At 42.0% G+C, this 19,720-nt stretch overlaps 1 protein-coding gene across 1 annotated transcript; it reads left to right on the forward strand.

Annotated features, from left to right (window-relative positions):
• Positions 1 to 1,584: 1,584 nt before the first annotated feature.
• ergic1 (endoplasmic reticulum-golgi intermediate compartment 1) lies at positions 1,585 to 18,963 on the forward strand. The gene is made up of 10 exons (XM_086139286.1): positions 1,585 to 1,724; positions 7,122 to 7,183; positions 10,490 to 10,562; positions 11,199 to 11,293; positions 13,882 to 14,006; positions 14,485 to 14,589; positions 15,094 to 15,154; positions 15,922 to 16,022; positions 16,637 to 16,759; positions 17,701 to 18,963. Exons 1-10 carry the CDS (start codon positions 1,705 to 1,707, stop codon positions 17,806 to 17,808), a joined length of 873 nt encoding a protein of 290 aa, XP_085995412.1. The 5' UTR covers positions 1,585 to 1,704; the 3' UTR covers positions 17,809 to 18,963.
• The last annotated feature ends 757 nt before the right edge of the window (positions 18,964 to 19,720 follow it).

A 19,720-nucleotide genomic window follows, 5' to 3' on the forward strand; every position in this document is an offset into this window, starting at 1 on the left:
TCATTGGAGACCCAAAATTATCCGGTTGGCTGAATGAGAGAGAGAATGGTTGTATGTTTCTGTATGACGTGGGAATGAGAGACTCAATGCCCAACAACAGCTGTGATAGGCTCGGGCCCCTGACTGCAGGATAAGTGGTGTAGAAAATGAATGAATGAATGCCAAAATTTTCTTTTCATATCCCAATTTATCAAATATAGTTATATTCAAACACTGTAAATCACAGGATGCTTCAACCTGTGCATGTGAATGATTACCCTAGGTAGAGTGAAACAAGCCCATAAAGAATGCCTTAAGATCTCTAAAATTAGTTACATTAATGTTTGATATTGAAACAGGTATTATAGTAATCACTGTGTTGGTCTTGTTTATGAAACCAAACACGAGGTTTCACAAATGAGCATTTTATGAATCTGTAGTAATTGGACATTCCTAGTTCCCTTAGCCATGTATTTTACGGAGTGGTTAAAAATGAAACTAGAGGTTACTTTTCACAAATTAATTTCTCATTGCACACGCTACTTGCATATTACCCACTAAGAGCCATCCTCATTTTCATCGAAATGGGTAAATTCTTGTATTAGAAAAAAACATGGACTGAGTTTGGAAGTACATGCACTCTTTTTTTATTAGTGATGATTAAACCGCCTTTGTATTTATTTGCAAAACTCTTGCATCAGGCTTAATATTCATAGTAAACACACATGATGTCCAACTCCCTTCCAAAAAAAAAAAATAAATCAAACGTACAGACTTCAAGTTACTTTAAACATTTCAGCAATTTTAGCTCCAAATAAAACCAACCATTTTCATAACATGGAAATAATAATAAATAATAATATGTCATGAATTGTTCTTTTAATTTTTTTTTTTAAATTACATTTCTTTCTTATGTTATTTTTGCATTTCGATTTTTCTCACTTCAATGCTTTCTGGTATACCTGGCTGTTATGACAATTTAATTCCCACCTTGGTAATAATAAAGTAATCTATCTAATCTATCTAGTAATCTAGATCTAGTATCTATCTATCTAGATAGATAGATAAATAGATAGATAGATAGATAGATAGATAGATAGATAGATAGATAGATAGATAGATAGATAGATAGATAGATAGATTAAAGATTCAATGCATTTATTGCCCCATGTACAGTTTAGAAACATGTTTCCCTGTACAGTGAAATTCCTACTTTACTTTTGGATGCATTTGGGTGTATTTGGATATGTGCTGATAGGAAGACTGTAAATATTATTATAAATATTATTATAGACATAAATATGAACAGTACAATAGAACAATGGCAATGCAATTAAGACGTTTGAGTACAGTTTGATGTGCAACTCACAAAGTGCAGGTGCAAGGATGAGTGCAATTGAAGTGGGCAGTTGACTTTACATGTGCAAAAAGAAGATAAATAGTGAACTACTTTCTCTATGATTTATAGTTGCAGAACCATTTAAACTATTAATCAAAATCAAATACAATATAAAAATAAATTCATATTTTTCTTTCGAGGCGGGCGCAGGAAGTACCATCACAGCTACCGGAAGTCGCTCTCGACCAATCAGATTTTGCAAAGCGTCCTAAGCTGACGTCAGCCCGGTACCGATGAACAACCGGTAGCGCTGTGGAAATCCGTACGGCGGCCCGTTGTTTTCTTCGTTTTAGTGCGCCAAACGCCCCGTCAGAACCACGTCCACCATGCCTTTCGATGTGAGGAGGTGAGTACCGGTTCTTCTGCTCCCGTCGGGCTCCGGCCGGAGGGGGGACGCCGCCGGCGGCTTCCGCCTGCGACCCCCCGGATGAATGAACGGCTACGAGGGGGAGTTAAAGTTAGAACCGTAGTTCCGTATGGCATGAAGGGGCTACATTGTCGTGTTGTGGGCTTTGGGAGGGAGTTTGCAGGATCTCCGCACATTTCTTACTCCCCCACCTCAAAAACAAACCCTGCTATAGCTGTGCAGGTGTTGCGGGGCCAGCGCTGACTCGAACACATGGCGTGACGCCACCGTCTCATCCCATTCACAAAACAAAGAGCTAAAAGTCTCCCTATGCATTAGCAAACTTCCAATAACCATTAATCAGCCCAGGGATCGATACCTGATAAGCAGAGAACTAGCAAAAGTCCCAAATCAGCACAACCTGTTTAAAAAACAAAGAACTGGGTGTTTGCATTTAGAGTGTCCTCTGATTTACTTAGCTGCAGAAAGGCAACAGGTCTCCTGTAAGAAACCTATAACCTATATAACTACTCTTTCCAAAAGGCCTCCCCTTCATATGTATGGTATTAAAGCAGGTGGCATGCAGATCTGGGGCGGCTGTGGCTCAGTTGGGTCAGAAGGTTGGCGGTTCGATTCCCGGCTCCTCCTGTAAGCACGCCGAAGTGTCATCGGGTAAGACGCTGAACCCCAAAGTTTTTGGGGGGTTCTGTTGGCCCAGTGAGCGACTTGCATGGCAGATCTGCTCCCACTGATGTGATAAACGGTGAATGCTATCTGTAAGTTAAAACCAAATTAAACTCCTTAGAAGCAAGCAGATGCTGTATCATCAAGACCCAAATGTGATGTTGAATACTATTGCTGTGCATTGTGGTGGCCTTCTAGTTAAGGAAAACTTTTTACTTATCAATTTGTGTAAAATGAGACAGCTAGCAGCTGGAGGCATGTGTATACTTGATATCACGACACTCAGATAGATTTCTTATTCAACATGCATGACAGTCCCGTATGTTCTTAGAAACTCCAGCTATGACGTGGAGTTAGCCCTGCCGCCACTATCATTGGCCCCACCTCTTGCGATAACAGCCCCGTTGTGTGACCGTGGATGTGTCATAGTTTTGTCATCCTGCACAGGGGCTCCTGTGACTTTGTGCCCTCATTGCGCTAAACGTGCACTGCAACACAGCTTGACCTGAAGACTTGTTGCATTCTGATTTCACCAGAGGTCAAAAGGTTAATGTGAAATGCAACTCGTTTGCATTGTATGTATTCCCAGAATGCCGGGTTTACGCAGAGTAACCAGTTGAATGGAAAAAGCCAGTGTTACCCCCTGTTGTTTTTTGGCCTTCACGTTCCATGAAAGAGAAAAACAACCACCCGTATAGGTTTTCCCTCACTGTTTTCTGCAGCTCCAGATGTCTCTGCCGAAGAAGTAACCAAAAAATTGTTAATAAGTTGCTGATAGGGGAGGAAATTTATTTATATTTTTCTGCTTTGTTTAGCAGAATAAATTTATCACATAAAATCTAATTTCAAGGAGGTATCTCTAATTGTAAATATTTGGGTGGGTCAAATTACTTCAACTGCAAATGTAGAAATGACTCCTCTTGGAATGTATTTATTTTTCAATAATACAAAATAAATATTAATGTTGTTTATATGTTTCGAATGAAAGACTGTGTTTTCATGTGCATTTCAGTGTTATTTTTAAAGCCTTCTGATTTAACCACAAAACCAGGACATATATCAGAAGTAGAATGATTTGGGACCTTTACAGACGCACAACACACTCAGCTATGAGTTGTTTCAGATGGAGCGCCGAGCCGCCATCTATACAAAAAGGAACTTCTGCAATTGGGGAATGGCCCGTCTTGTAAACACTGTTTTGTTAACACAGGACGTCACACCTCTATTGCGGAACAGTGGAAGCTGGGTGGCATTATGGCAACAGTGTTTGGTTGGTTTTTAGATCCTGGCCCATACTGTTTTTGTTTTGGAGGAAATCCCTATTTGCTGACCTACACAAAAAAGAAGATACAAAATTTTGATATGTTATTTTTTAAATATATCAAATGTACTAGTTATCATTACGCAAGATGTCAATGAAGTCCAGGTTTACATGTTGTCATAGCATTGTTGCCACAAGCACACATGTATGTATGTATGTATGTATGTATGCATGTATGCATGTATGCATGTATGCATATATGCATACATGCATGGATGCCAGGCACAGTTAAGTACTGTTTTGGAGATGAACTCGGACTGAGATGGTTTAGCCCTGTACAGAGGGCTACGTGAGGGTGAACTGCCAGGCAGGAAGCTTAGAGTGATAGAGAGTGATGGAAGGAGGTAAAGTTGACAGAGTTAGTTGGTGTGAGAGAAGAGGTTGCAAAGGAGAGGGTCAGATGGAGGCAGATGATTTGCTGTGGTGACCCTTAAAGGGCAGCAGCCAAAAGAGAAAGAAGTACAACTGAGAAAAGCGTGTCATCATCTTCTTCGTCGTATTGATTTTCTTTAGTTTTATGCTAAACTTGGTCTCAAAATGGAAATTGGACTGGATTATTCGCATTTTAATACCGACCATCATATTTTAAGCCACAGGAAGTTGCTACAGAGCATTAGTCTTTCCTTCTTTCTTTTTTCTTTTTTAAAGCGGAACACATACTTGGCCTGTGACGTAATTGTGCTTTTTACTAGAACCTCAGCAGAGAAAAACATAGGTTTTTTTACGATAAGTATGAGATCATGAAGTGAACTGCAGGTCCTCAGTGAATCGCCTTGAGACACTCACGAATTTTGTTCAGGTTCAGCAGGTGATTTTTGTTTGTTTTTTATTATTAGATTCATTTCTCCAGTGGATGGCTAACTGCTAGCGCTTGGATATGTGTATTTCCAGCAAGTGACTGGGTGGAGTTTGTCTGGCAGACATCTCCTAAAGTTTTTAACACTAGATTTGGTATACAGAAGGGGGGAAAAACACTTACTGCCCTTAATGTGGGTTCTCTCAGGGACGCAGGGAATCATCAAATGACTGACTCACAATGAGTCATTTGCTTTATATGGTTTATTTATCAGGTCTTCCTCTTTAAAAGGCAACCCTGTGCTTTCATTTCATGGTGTGGACAGAAGGATTCTGCTGGTACATTGTGTCTCTACCAGACGCGAATGGTGGGACGTCAGGGAGGGAGACGTGTTGATTTCTAATGCAGGGGGGGAAGAAAACTTGAACATCACTGATGGGTTGAAAAGTACAGTGTCGCGTATTGATGTTCAGATCATTGGTCACAGTGTGTTCTGGGAACCAAGAAAAAGGGAAATTAGATCACCACACTATCAAAAGGAAGTCGTCAGCCATAAAGCAAACAAATATTAGGTAAATGTCCAATCCTATTTTAACTTACAGTCTAGATTATATATCAAATATATGTCATAATGATTTTGTCTCTTCAGACAGAAGAGGTTACCTTAATTGCCACACCGCTGGTGTGTACTTCAGATAGCGTTTCTCAGTCGAGTCCATGTATCAAAGTTGAAGTGTTTATCGTTGCTATGCATTTGAAGGGCTCTTGCCAATAAGGTAGTGTTTTCTCAGTCGGACAAGGCATGATACTGACACCACAGAACTAATGTAAATGACAATATCTCAAACAGTTAATTTTTGACAAATGTCCTGATGTGTAATGTCAACCATTCAAATTAGCTAGAGTTTAAAACCAACACTGGTATATAATGATTTTGAATTCACACACCAAATTGTTTTCCTGACATCCATGTCCAAAAATCGTTTTTTTTTTTTTTTTTTTAAATCCTGGCAAACAAGACATTGAACTGTATGGTTGAACTGACATTCCGGTGCGGTGTGGTGATTTTGATGCTGAAATTTGCTCCAGTGTTGCAACATTGCAGTTCCAGTTTCAGCCAGTATGGCCTTTTTAAAGTCATGGATACTCCCGGTTGGTATGATTTAATTTGTGCCCATTCGATGATTGTATGATAAGGGTCTGACAGAAATTTAACGACTCTTTCTTTGGTTCTTGAGTTAAAAAGAAGGGAAAAAAACACACAAAACAAAGCGAACAAAGATGAAAAAATAAAATAAAATGTGTGAACACGAACACACACACACAATGTTTGACAGTCTTACAGAGTATTTCAAATATCATTTGTTTATATTTAATTTTCTTTAATGGACAGTGGACCAGTAGTTTTTGTAAACTCAAACTCCAAAAGGCATGCCAAGGATAAAAAATCAGGATTTCACACGGTGCTGCACGTCCTCTCACCTGTCCGTTTGCTTGAGGTCAAAAGGGGCTGGCTGGAGAGGGAGGAAGGAGACTTTGTCTTTTCAAAGTTGAGCTATCAGGAAGTGTTTTAATTGAAATGTCCAGATTCACACCCTCCCCGGGCCACCACGCCCGGCCCCTCTCCACACTGTCTGGCCTGCACATCCTGCCAGAAAGGCTGTTCACACACAAGGAACAAGAGTGCAGGAAGTTAAGCGATGGAAGTGGTCGTGAGAGGGCAAGATGCTGGTTGGATTGGGGGCCCTTTGCCGCAAACAAAGGAGGAAAGAAAAAAAAAAACAGAGGACTTCAGGCCAAAGAAAGCGAGGCAACGGGGACAGGAAGCCCTCCCTCCCTCTTCCTCCCCCACCCTGCATTGCATCAGCTGTTATTATTTCATTGGCAGTTCCTCCGGTGGAAGAAATGTGGACAGATGTGAATGTTTTGGAAGGAGGTGAGGCAGGAAAGTGTGAGGGGGAGATGAGGAGTGGGCAGGGTTTTTGCGCTGTCAGCGCTGGAGATTGGGCCGAAAAAACGTTTCACTGCCCAAAAAGGACATGCGCAGGCGCTCCGCGGCCGAAGTAGCTGCCTGGCTGTGGAACAGATTTTCCCCCCTCTCTGCTCCTCAAAAAGGCAACAAGAGTATTACACAAGCGCGGAGACGGTTGTGTCAGGTGGTTACCATCATCGCCTCTGATTCACTGATTTGCGCCCTTAATATTTTGATGCCAAACTTTTATTTACATTTTTGGCGAGCAAACAGTTCAGCAATAGTAGGATTATTTTAAAGTAACAAAACCATTTTGATTCCTGTGTGTTGTTGTTGGCTTCTCAGGGTTAGGCCGAAATTGTAAGCTCAACTTTTTGTGTGTGTGTGTGTTACGCGTACGTGAGTGTGTTCATGCCTGGCTGTCGAAGCCTGTATGTGTAATGGCCACCGTCCAGAACTAACATTCCACCACTCCTCTGTAATATCACACAGCCTGATGGGTACATAATGTGCTTCTTTTCTCAGCATGTAGTGTTTACGTTTTCAATTTTTTTTTTATGTTCCTCACCCTCCTTCCTGTGTTTTTTTTTTTTCCTCTCTCCTTGTCTCCCTCTCTTTCCTCAGATTGGATATCTACAGGAAAGTGCCAAAAGATCTCACCCAGCCCACTTACACAGGAGCCTTCAGTGAGTCCTCATTACGAAGTTTCACGTCCGTCTGTCTTCCGGAGAAGTATTTATCACTTTTTGAAGTTGAATTTGTCGCTCATGTTGTCACATTGAGATTGACCCCCCCCTCCGCCGCTAGCACGCAAGAGGAAAACCTTCGTCCAAGGTTTGGTTTCCAGACTGTCGAATGCCTTCCTTATCCTCGAACTCCGTTTAACCTTGTTATGCTTTATTAAGATAACGGCCCACAAGCTCCGGCTTAACATATCAGCAAAACCCTTTGCGATCGCTCATCGTGCTTAATCAAATCTACCAAAAATGTGACCTTCAATGTGGATAAATCAAATAAAAGGCTGTATTTTGCCAAGAGTACGAAGTTCTGAGACGGTTCTTTGATACTAATGAGTCATAATAGCTGCCAGTGACATAGATATGGTTTAAGGATTTTTATATTCTGATGAAATTTGTCCCTTTTGGAATTCCCCTGACATTTTGTGAAAATATTCAATTTGGTAGTTTCACAATAAAATGCTTGATCGCTGTTGATTTGATTGATACCAATGCTTTTTACATGGAAGCAGCTCCCCTCTAAATCCCTGATTAGTCGTATGTGCATCATTAAAATACTCGTGGTGGAACTGTCGTCTAAAAGTTTTCCCACGCTAAATATTTTGCTCATTCCGCTTCAATGGATATTTCGCTTTGTAGAGTATGTGCTGCTCAGACATGGAACTTGAATTGTTATTCAGTCTATTCCTGGTTTCTTCCTCAAACTGCAAACATGCAGCCACATTGTTGCGTACCTTTTACGCCATTCAGAAATCACGATTTTTAATTGTTCTTGTGCAGGTACAGTGAAATTTTTCAATGAGAATCGTTTAACAAGGCAGAACACACGCTCTGAGACACGAGGTTCTCATTCTGCTACCGTTTGCAGATTCCGGGTGTAAATTAGAAGCAGCTCTCAAACCAGGTCCCAAGGACGTCCCTATTTATTTGACAAAACACGGGCAATCTTCTCTTCGAAAGACAATGTATGAGAACAAATGGCTCAGAACAAATGAAAAAAAAAAACTGATAGGAGGTTGGCAGTTTAATTATTCTACAACTCCAGCGCAAATAGGGCCTTACATTGTGTTAACAAAAGAAGCCCATACATTTTATTGAGGGTGTGGGGAAAAACACACAGTCTTGCTGATAGACTTCCATTCCAGTGGTATTTTTTTTCATGTTTTTAGTTTTTTAGTTTTTTTTAAAGCTCAGCTCCGTGCATGTTTTTTTGATTTATTTTTTTATTGTGCCATTATACCACATCCACGTCTTGCGTCCATACATTTGGCTCTTTCCCCTGACCTTTTTTACCTCCTGACCCTGGCATGAGCAGCAGAGGTGTTGTAGCATCAGGCTGCGTCAAGGAGAAAGAAACAGAACTAGGTCACCAGTTGCGTCTCAGTGGGAAGAAGATATTGACAAACAGTTTAGAGAAATTCACCGAAGTGATTCAAGCACCTTCCTGTCCCGGCACATGAAAATTTGCAGGCGCTACCTGTTTTAGAACATCAAGAATGTTAAGAATGTTAATGATCCTGATCCATCGCCGCAGGCAACCAGCAAGTCATCAATGGAAATCATGATGCACGTCCTGACAGGCCATGTGTTTTCCGGCTGATGACCTTTAAGTTATATCATAACTAGGGGAGTGTATTGATTATTCATAGCTGGAGGCATCCTAGTGACATGTTTGGGCATGTGTTTTTTTTTTTTTTTCTTTTTTTTTTTATATGGAAATCAGGTCAGGGAGAAACAAAAGGTCGGTGTCCAACGCACCTGATGACTTAGAGATGACTGATCCATCACTGAACAGAGCACCGTTGTGGGAGATTACCCGTGCCGTTCTGGATGACAGCGAGGAAATGGGGGTTGCCAAAGATAAATGCCTCAGTTTCCAGCCGACACGAAGTGGATGGAAGTTCTTCCTGTGCTCCGTCAACTCCCTTCCTGTCTCCCATTTGTTGTCTCGCACCGAGGGCATTGGATTTGTGTATGTTCAGGGGTTGGACTGAGGCTTTCAAAGAAACAAGGCCGTTCTACACAAAAGGCCAAATATTTAACCCCCGTCCCTGTTCGCCGCTTTTAGGGCCACATTCCTTTGAGTTGAAATTACATGGCGTTTACCTGGAACAATACCTCCGTGGATCCCGAGGCCCCTTCCTGCTTTGGACACTGGAATTTATAAATGAGTCCTTTTGACAGAATTTCTCATGGAATACCTGAGCTATTTGAACAGTCTTGTTTTTTTTTTTTTTGCCACCGTGTAGCATACTAGCAGAGTAGTCCAAACACAAAGACGTGTCAAAAGACTGAAAGTGAAATCTACCCTCGGATCACATCAGATTCTGTCCCTACACTTCAAGAAAATAAGGCTTATTTCCTGTTATGATTGTCCTTTATTAAGTTATTTCCTATAAGTAAGTCCTTGTTAAAATTCTTTAAACTGCTGTGACAGATTATTATACGATCCTGTTGATGAAGGATTTGTCATAGCGGCACTCCCTATTGTCTGAAGGTCAAACATTAGCTTGTGCAAAACCGTAAAACCACAACCAGCCACAAGTGCAGTGGTGACGCGCCGCGAAGCCGCAGATCATCCGAGCGACTGTTGCCATGTAAACACACCTCACCCGCGAAGCGAGAGCTCTCTGGCCGCCACACCGGATAGATCACAGTTGCGCAGACACATCAGTTCCTTCCATATTTATCTTTGTAAACACATGACAACATTTTATGCGACCCTTTGGCTGATTGCTTTGACACATGAAATGAAACAGACATCCCGTCTGCTTCTCCTTTTAAGCTCAGACTTTATTTTGGCGAAGGTAGGCCTGGTATATTAATGAAGATCAAAAGTGCATGTTTTATTTTTCTAGCTCCCCAGTTTCACCCTCCCTCATTTGTACTATAGGAGGCACTTTTCAGCCTACGTGTGTGACTTTTTCCTCAAAAACCTAATGAGCTCACCGCTCTTATTGTACATGTGCTGTAATGGCTCACTGCTGTGCTGGTATTTAATGTGTAATTAGTGTAGGAGGGTCTCAAAAACCTGCGTAATGGCAAATTTAACATCCCCAATAAAACAGCTATTTTAGAAAACAGCATTAGATTTCATTAACATCCGTATCTTAGCTCAGATTTTGGGCTGGAAGAAGCGGTGTCACCGGCTTTGCATCATCCTTTTATGAGAATCATGTGAAAAAAATCCCGCACATGATGTCAAACAGAGGTTTAAGCCTGGTTTTCATTCAACCTCTCTCTTTGTGCCCACAGTTTCCATTCTCTGCTGTTTCTTCATCCTTTTCCTGTTCCTCTCAGAGTTGACGGGATTCATAGCCACTGAAATGTAGGTATTCAAGCTCCCCGTCGAAAAATACTCTTCTGTTTTTATTTTTTTTTTGCGGCCGACTAACGGCGCGGCACAAAGACCCGCACGCCGAAAATACACTCATGGACACCGCCGCCCTGATCATGTCGTCTTTTGTTATGCATGTGTCGCAACCAATGAGCCAAGTTGATGTTGTCACAGGAAATAGTCTCTGTTCCTGCGTCACCCCCGTCACAATGTGTCATAGGGTCAGACCCGGAAGTGTGCCAAAGGATGGAAGTTGTGCTTATAAATAAATGATCAATCCCTTTAAACAATGTATCCCGATCTATTTGAGAGAACAAAAGGACGTGTTGAATTACAATCACTTCCTCTGTCAATGAAAACGAATGCCAGTGGACTTTTTTTTTTTTTTTTTTTTGTTGACGTTTCTGTGTTTCTCTATCCATTCAATTCTTTTATTTGAGGAAATCTGATTGTAACTGGCACAACCGTCCAGTAAGAGATTCTGGTGAAGATACAAGAACAATCTTTTAAAGTTGCCAAAGTCTTCCTGACCGTTCATCTGGCCCTCATGAACCGAAAAACCCTTTACATCTGTTCATGCAAATAACAGAATGAACTCTAACAAACATTGTCTTCTCTCCATCACAGCGTAAATGAACTATATGTGGATGATCCAGATAAAGACAGTGGTGGGAAGATAGAAGTGAGTTTAAACATCAGTTTGCCAAACTTACACTGTGATTGTGAGTATATACATAATATATACATATATTAAACTATTTCTCTGCATTACACACTTGGATTGTCTTTTCCGTCCTATTGATTGTCTATTGTTTATGTATATGTGTGTGTGTGTGTGTGTGTGTTCCCACTATGAGGAAATTTAATTTACACAGCAGAAAGTGGACAGTGCAGTACAGGTAGTTATGTATAATAATACAAATATCCGTCAGTAGTGGGGGGGATATGAATCACAACTGCTTTGGCAATATTATATGTGATCAATAACATAAGTTAAAACTAGTAGCATACAAGTATCTGAAAATAAAGAAAATAACAGAAACCCTGCAGAAAAAAACAAACAATGAGGCAGGCTCAACATCTCATGAAGGTTTGTTTACGCGGTGTTGCGGCTGCCTGGTCTTAGATAGCATCGCAATTAAGCAGAGGTTGACTTGACGAATAAAAAGAAAAGGAAAGGGGCCTCCTGTTGTTTCTTGCGCTTTGTAATGTCAGAAGTGGGCTGGGCGGCTGAACCATGCCAGGACCGAGAGCAGTCACTTGTTATTTTCTCTCATCATGACTCCCCTCAGAAACTATGCCCAATGACAAACCCAACAGTCAACTGTCTGTGTGTGTTTGTGTGTGTGAATACATACACACACACATTCATCGGTGTTGTGCCCTGGCACGGTTTGCCCTGCACAGATAGTGCACGCATTCGCCCCGGGCCGAGCGATACTCAAAAAGTGGCAGAGCGAATTAGTGCTTGTGTGAACAATTAAGTCCGGACGTGTGTTGGAGGCTCCGGCCTGCAGGCGAACACCTGCGAGCCATATGTTAACAGAAGAGAACGCCAATGACGTGCTTTCCTTACACAGCACAAGATGTCGGCGTGCGCATAGTTACGGTTTATTTCTGTTTTGTCCCTTTTTTTTTTTTTTTTTTCTTCCCTCCAGAATGGTTCCTCTCGCATACCAGCGATGTATGTTCAGAATGTAGCTGCATTTAGATAGACAAAAATACACTTCAACTCTTCACCTCGCAGGCCCAACACTGTAAATCCCTCTGTTCTCGAGGCCTCCAAACAGGTAGTCATCCATTAAAAATGCACTCAGCCGGAGAAATCAAAACACCATCTCTCTCCGCTGACCTTTCCAAGGTTGCCAGAGCCTGATTTGTGACTTCATGGAAAAGCAGCACTGCGTGTAATAAACTTAAAATTATTTTCTCCCTCCCTGGATCAGCTTCACACGTACACGCGGGCAGTCCTATACTCCTTAAAAAGGAGAAATGAACAACACGCATGCACACACAACAGAGCGCTAGACTTGACTTATATTTATGTCTTGTATTTTAAGATCACCACAAGGGGTTTCAACTTCCTCTGAATGTCAAAGGTCAGGCAGACAGCACGTACAGGTTTTAGCGAGGACCCAGCAGACGTCACACTCATGGCTGATGTGCCGACACATAGCCAGGCCCCGAAAATAGGCCACTGCCAGTGTGCCAACACACAGCGTCCGGTGGGTGGGTTCGGGGCGGGGGGTCAGGGAAGACTACATGGAAAAACACAGACGAAGAGTGTAACTGCAGCCTCAGGGGATCGGAAAGTGGTGTGATTTCTCTTTGGGCTTCTTCATTAGGATGTCTAGGATTTAGGATTCCTAGCATTTTTAACATTGGTTTGCTTTAAATGTGTAAGAACAGACTATTAAAGGCTTCTAAACTGGACTGTTTTGACCTGGTAGAAGTAGCCGATCGGCCTGAACGCTCGCGCCAGGTCCGTGACGCCATCTAGGAACAGTCCAGCAGCCACATTTGCTCTGACATTCTGTCATTGCGCTCTGTCGTCACCATTTTTGTTCCGTGCTGTAATTATTATCATCATATTACTGTGGGGTTGAAACATGCCGATGTCCAAACTCAAAAAAAAAAAAAAATGAAAAAATTGAAAAAATCCAGTGATGAGTTATCACTGGGGAGGCTGGAACAAACTGACTCTTTATAAGGAAAAGAAACAAGCAGTAGTCAGCTGGTTCATCTGCTTTAAAAATTCAAGACTCTCTCCAAAAAGGATTTTATTCCAAACCAACTGTTTCCCAACAATTTCTAGACAAGCGCTTATTATCAGATTACTACTCTCCTTGCTAAATACTATTATTGTCACAGAAATACTTAAAATGTTTTTAACAGAGATTCTTTCCCACTCGCAACGTCTCACTCTCTCCTTGCATGTTTGTTTTTTTTTTTTTTTTATTTTGTTGTTGATGATTTTATCAATATTTTTAATTGATCATCTTTTACATAATTCTATGATGATTCATTGGTAGTGTGATGATAATTTTGTTGGGATATTTTGGGCTTTATGAACTAGTTTATTACTTACTAATGACTTTTGAAGATTTTTATCAATCACGAGATTAGATTACATGCCAACAATCTGGAGATCACAGACTTCATATGACGATATATTTGCTCAGGTCAAATATCAATCAGTCTCCAAATCATAGATAATACCTTTTGTGTTGACTGGTTAATCATCAATAAGAAGTTAAAGATGCTGGATTCTGATTGCGTCCCGCCCTGTTTTTTTTCTCTTCTTTTCCAGTGGTGGGCTTAGACATCCAAGATGAAATGGGCCGACATGAAGTCGGCCACATCGACAACTCAATGAAGATCCCCCTCAACCGTGGGGAAGGCTGCCGCTTCGAGGGAGAGTTCACCATCAACAAAGTAAAGAGATACGCTCTCTGCTTTTGAGTCGACCTAGAGAGAGGAGGGAGTGCTTCTTATGACAGAAAAGGAAAAGGGGGGGCTCGATGGTGTGTTAAGTTAATCCGTCTTGGTGTCAAACACCATCCTTGAGTTACTGGTGAACCGGGAGGCGCCCCCGCAGTGTTGCCTCGGTCCAGCGATGCCCCGTTGGTCCCCGCAAACACCGCATGCGTCACTCCGTCCTGTGTATTCAGGATGATTCACCCAGCAGTTAGCATTTAACGTCGGCCCCTGGATTTCTTGGAAAGACAGACGCTCCGATGAGGACACCTAGTCCGCGGGCGAGGAACATTTCCAATCTCCGTGTTCGTTCAGACTTGGTTAATAGTTATCTAAATGTTTTACAGGTGTTTTGAGGTGTTATTAACACAAATTCACCCGTGCGTGTGTGTGCGTGTGTTCGTGTGTGTGTGTATGTGTGTGTGTGTCCCTTCAGGTGCCAGGAAACTTCCATGTGTCGACACACAGCGCCACGGCCCAGCCCCAGAACCCTGACATGACCCACACCATCCACAAGCTGGCCTTTGGAGAGAAGCTCCAGGTATAATGACATATACACACATACACACACACAAACACACACTCACAATGACATACGTTACACAGCAAAGACGTCATGGCGAAAGTGTTTAAAATAAGCCTAGAACTTCTACCCAAGGCGGGATTTTTGCTGACATGCTCATATTCTGCCTTGGGTAAAAAAAAAAAAAACTGCAAATGCAGCTTCTTTATTTAGGAAGCGCAGCCTGGAAGATGCTTCCCTCTGATTTATGAATGCGGGAAGTTCTAAAAACAACAAGGCCATTGTGCACACATGTGACTCGGGCCTCGGCTACATCAAGTCATCAGGGTATAGCCGCGTCCTTTATTTGGATGTGTGATTTCACCGGTGAATTAAGTGCAAACGCTCACATGATTTCGGGAAAGTGCGGAGACGGGCCTTCGCAATTGCACAACGGCGGACGAGGTTAGAGTGAAAAGACGATTGTCGCTCAATACGTATTGATTATGAAGACGTCAATTTCTACTCCTGTCTCTATTTTAGGTAAAAAAAGTCCAAGGAGCTTTCAATGCATTAGGAGGAGCCGACAAGCTGGCTTCCAATCGTACGTACATGCGCCTTCACCAGCACCACCACCTCGATTTACGTGATATCTGTGACACCTCCAGGAGACCGCATGTCGTAATGGTTTTAACCGAAGGAGGTTTTGCTCAGTGTAGCTCAATGGCTTTACTTATCTAGCAGGATGCAAACTAGAAGTTAGAGACAAATATAACAACTTTAATATGCAGTTGTTACCAAATGGTGGAGTTGAAAAGTGATGATACACAAAGCTTTTTAGTGTTTCTCCCTGTCTTTAAATCCATTTTCTTAAATTACCAAAGACTATTGTTTTTTGACTGTGAGATTTGTCCCGTCTGCTAGGATTTAAAAAAAAAAAAAATCCAACAAATATTAAACAAATAAATGAAAAGATGTTTGCATGAATCATTCCAATTGGTTTTAAAAGCCTCAAAGAAAGCGTCATGTTCCATCGCGCTCATATTTAAAATATTGACATATGCTGTGTGCTACTTTACACAGACAGTATGTTGAAATCTTAATAAATAGACAAATTAAAACATGAAGCCATGCTCTGTATCCACTGTCACATAATCTCCAGGGTTTCCGCAGGTGCTGGAAAACCTCAAACGCTTGAATTTGGTATTAAATGCTGGAAACCCTTTGGATTTGTAATACCTGGTTGATCTATGCTTCCAGCCAGGGCAGAATTTTCAGGCACAGAACTTTTTTTTTCCCCTCACTTTAAGCCCTATATTTCAGAGAATAAAATGTCAGCGAAATAATCCACACACTTTGTTTCACTTTCAGCGTTGGCTTCCCACGACTACATACTGAAGATCGTTCCCACCGTTTACGAGGACCTGTCGGGGAAGCAGAGGTTCTCCTACCAGTACACGGTAGCGAACAAGGTGCGGTATTCCTCCCGAGCGCTCCTCCTCTCTGCTGTTTACGCTCTCGTCGTGAAAGAGCCGCCGTCATCCCAACATATGGCCACTGCACGTACCGCTGTGTTCACATGTGCAATCACCTGAAAGAGAAAGCTCAGCCCCCGGGGGCTGGAAAAGTCCCCCGGATGTCAACAAACCATAAAAACACTTCTTGGAATCGTGTTGACGGGCAGCCGGGTTTGAAGTTTGGGTTAATAACAGTGCTGATCATCACCAAAGCACGCGCGGCGGCTCACCTAGGTGATCCGCGTCATGTAAACGATGGCGGTTTTGCAAAGGAATGCGATTAGTGCACATTCTCTGATGTCACTGCACAATAATAACATGTTTTGGCTTTTTCCTGCGTACTTCATCCTGGTTCTAGCGAGCCAAGATTCACGAGTGATGAATCATTTCTGACTTTTCAGTGACACTATCTGAAACCAGTTCTGTTCTGACTCATCGAGAGCGCTGCCATGAACGTGCTTCTTGAAATAACAGAATTAATTCTCCGTTCGACGATTTTAATCACTTCACCTGGCGAGACTCTGAAAAGGATTGGTGATGATTGTTTTCTTATCTCGTCCCACCTGCAGGAATACGTCGCCTACAGCCACACGGGCCGGATCATACCGGCCATCTGGTTTCGATATGATCTCAGTCCAATCACAGTCAAGTACACGGAGCGGAGGCAGCCTCTGTACCGCTTCATCACAACGGTGAGTGTGTTCGACTTTGTCCAAAGGTCCACCAGTTTACATTGACGGCGCTTTTACGCCGCTAAAAATAGGGATGCGAAGATTGTAGCCAAAGCAGCTGTGATTCATATCATCCCACTAATGATGGAAACTGTGACTCAGGTGAAGAGGATTGGGAGTTTCAAATCGTGAAAAAAAAGTGTTGTCTGGCCGTCTTTGGTCAGAACAGGCAGCGGGATTTTCAGTTCATTATATTGTGTTTAAATATTAGCAGCAACATGTGGCAAATAGGAAGTGGGTGGTCAAGGGGGGCTGGAGACGGCAGGACTTTCACCTGAGATTCAACCCGCCTGTGACATGAACACTGCTTTATGAAAAAAAAACAAACATTTGTTCAAGAATTAGCTGAAAATGGGACATGGGTTGATGATGGTTAGAATTCGAAATAATTATAAAACATGCCAGTGATGAAAAGGAGGTATTTTAACAGACTCTGCAATGTGAATCTGTAACCAATAAGTAATCATTGGTTTCTTGACTGTTCATCGAGAGGTAACAATTCTAAATGTGAAGACCTTAGTTTGATTACTCAGTAAGAATTCCAAAATGTTATTTGTAGGTTTCACAAATTTGTATTTATTTTTTCTTCCATTTTGACATCATCTTTGTCACGATGACCAGTAATGAACTCAGCATTAAGTTGCATGTTTCAGGCATGACGCCCCACGGTTGCTTTCCTTTTGTGTGGTTCGGTGTCACCGTGAACCGAAGGCGAGGACAGGAATGACTGGGCTCTTTCGTGTGATTATGAGTCACGACCCAAGTGCTGCTATTTGCCGGATTCTTGCTCATGCTGAAATATCAGTCATCGACAAAAGGGGTGGAACTCTAGACCAACCATTTGTGACCGTACCGGAAAATATCAAGTCTTGTCCATCTGACATGGGTTGTATCTCCTATAGATTTGCGCCATTGTGGGAGGGACGTTCACGGTCGCAGGCATCATAGACTCCTGTATATTCACTGCGTCGGAGGCCTGGAAGAAGATCCAGATCGGGAAAATGTCCTGAGGACCGCTCCTCGAGCCCTCCCCCGTGTCTTATTTATAAAAGCGAATTTCCCTAGCCTGTTAGCTAAATCCAACCCTTCTTTGAGGAGATTGTGTTACCCCGACCAACGAAGAGGCTCCGGGGCTCGATTTAACCATCAGGCTACACGATCAGTCACCGCGGCTCCTCCCGAGCTCTTCTGGGACCGGCGACATGAGGATGCAGACTGTCACATGTCCGCTTCCTCTGTCCTCGGTATCAGGAGAGGACATGGAAAAAACGTAAAGTGTCGTGTGTCAACGTTTTGTTTTCTTTTTAAAACGCCACGGGGGGGGGATGGCAAAGCCGCAGCAGATGATTTAACAATCATGTAAAACCCAGTACGTGCCAATACTCCGGTCTCCTAAATCAACTTGTTGTCCGCTCTACATTTTGGATTCCCGATTGCGTCTCGTCATCTACTCTTCCTACAGTAGACCTCTTGGATTCTGTAAACAGCAATGCAAAAAGACTTCTTTGTAGATTTCTACACAAGCCAGTGTTACTGATACTGTTTAAACATGTGCTATGTAACATTACAAAGTTGTTGTTTTTTTTTTTAAATTTTTTCATTAATTTTCCCACACATTTTCTATCCCGTAAACCGAAGGTCAGTCATCTGCTCTCATTCCTTCTTTATTTCCAAGTGGCTGCCACTAAAAGCAGTATGTTATGTCTATTTTCCTTTGGTGCATATTACAACTGCAGAATGAAGGCATTTTGGTTTCAGATATGTTGTTATCATGCATTTCTGGCCTTGTTTTTTAACATTTATGTCTTCCCTCCCCGAACCATCTTTTCTTTCGCACTATGTTAGAAAATGTAGCGATGGGTCGTGATAACGGAGAATGATTTACGTTTGTTATGGTACACGAGTCTATTTTTTTAATATGAAGTTGTATGATGTAATATTTTGGTTCTTTTTTTGAGAAAGCTTGTAGTCCAAATTTTTTTTTTTTTTTTTTCGTCGTGGGTCATTGATCACTAGTTACTGCAGTTGTTACAATCAAGGTCACTGATAATCTCAGGCCGCTGGGAAGTGGCCCTTTTCTACTCGACAGTCACCTGTTCCCCCGGTCCGTCTTGAATTATTCTGTAATGCCATGTGTTTCTCAAGTAAAGGTGCCATTGACGTTGTGGAAACCGAGTCTGAAATAGCTCACCTTCATCCCGAGTGTCTCTATACTTTGTTTTAATATCAACACATAGATAGAATGTACTATATTGATCCCAGGGCTGCACAACAAAATCAAAAAATGTACTTATTAAAATGGAAAAGGGCATTATTTAAAGACACACTGCACATATTAAGAAAAAGTGATAACAAAGCTTTATATGCATATGTATTGAATGGAAAGAAGGAATGTCTCCTCTAGAATATATACAACTCATGGATGGTACAGAATATATAAACTGTCAGTGCCGTTGGCTCAGCGCAGTGAATGAATGATTGCACACAGAACCGGTCTGTGACAGGAGGGGTTCCTAAGTCTGCCCGTTCAGTCTATCGGTGAAAGCTCTCCGCACCTTAGAGGGTGCTCGGGATCGTCCTTGATGGATGACATTTTGTGGTTCTCCGTGATACTTCGATTCTGTAATTTGTTTCGGTATAAATCCAGCGACAAATCCAATGATCATATACGTCAAAAGTAAACGGTTTAATTTTGCCCGGAAACATGTGAAACTGGAAGAAATGACCCAAAACACGATACAAAAACAACGCTCAGTGATAATGAATAGTTAAAATTAAGAATTACCCCGCATTTTCTAAAATCGACAATCGAAAAAACAGACTTCACTCCCTCCGCCCTGCAGGTCGTCATCTGGGATGTGAGCACGTGTGCGGGCGTTAAGCTGTCACAGCTGTCATCATGCTGACGTACAAATCTGATAA

The sequence above is a fragment of the Fistularia commersonii genome, chromosome 31, assembly GCF_037954325.1.
Source record: "Fistularia commersonii isolate RoL2024-O1a breed Wild chromosome 31, RoL_Fcom_v1.0, whole genome shotgun sequence".
NCBI classification, from domain to species: Eukaryota; Metazoa; Chordata; class Actinopteri; order Syngnathiformes; family Fistulariidae; genus Fistularia; species Fistularia commersonii.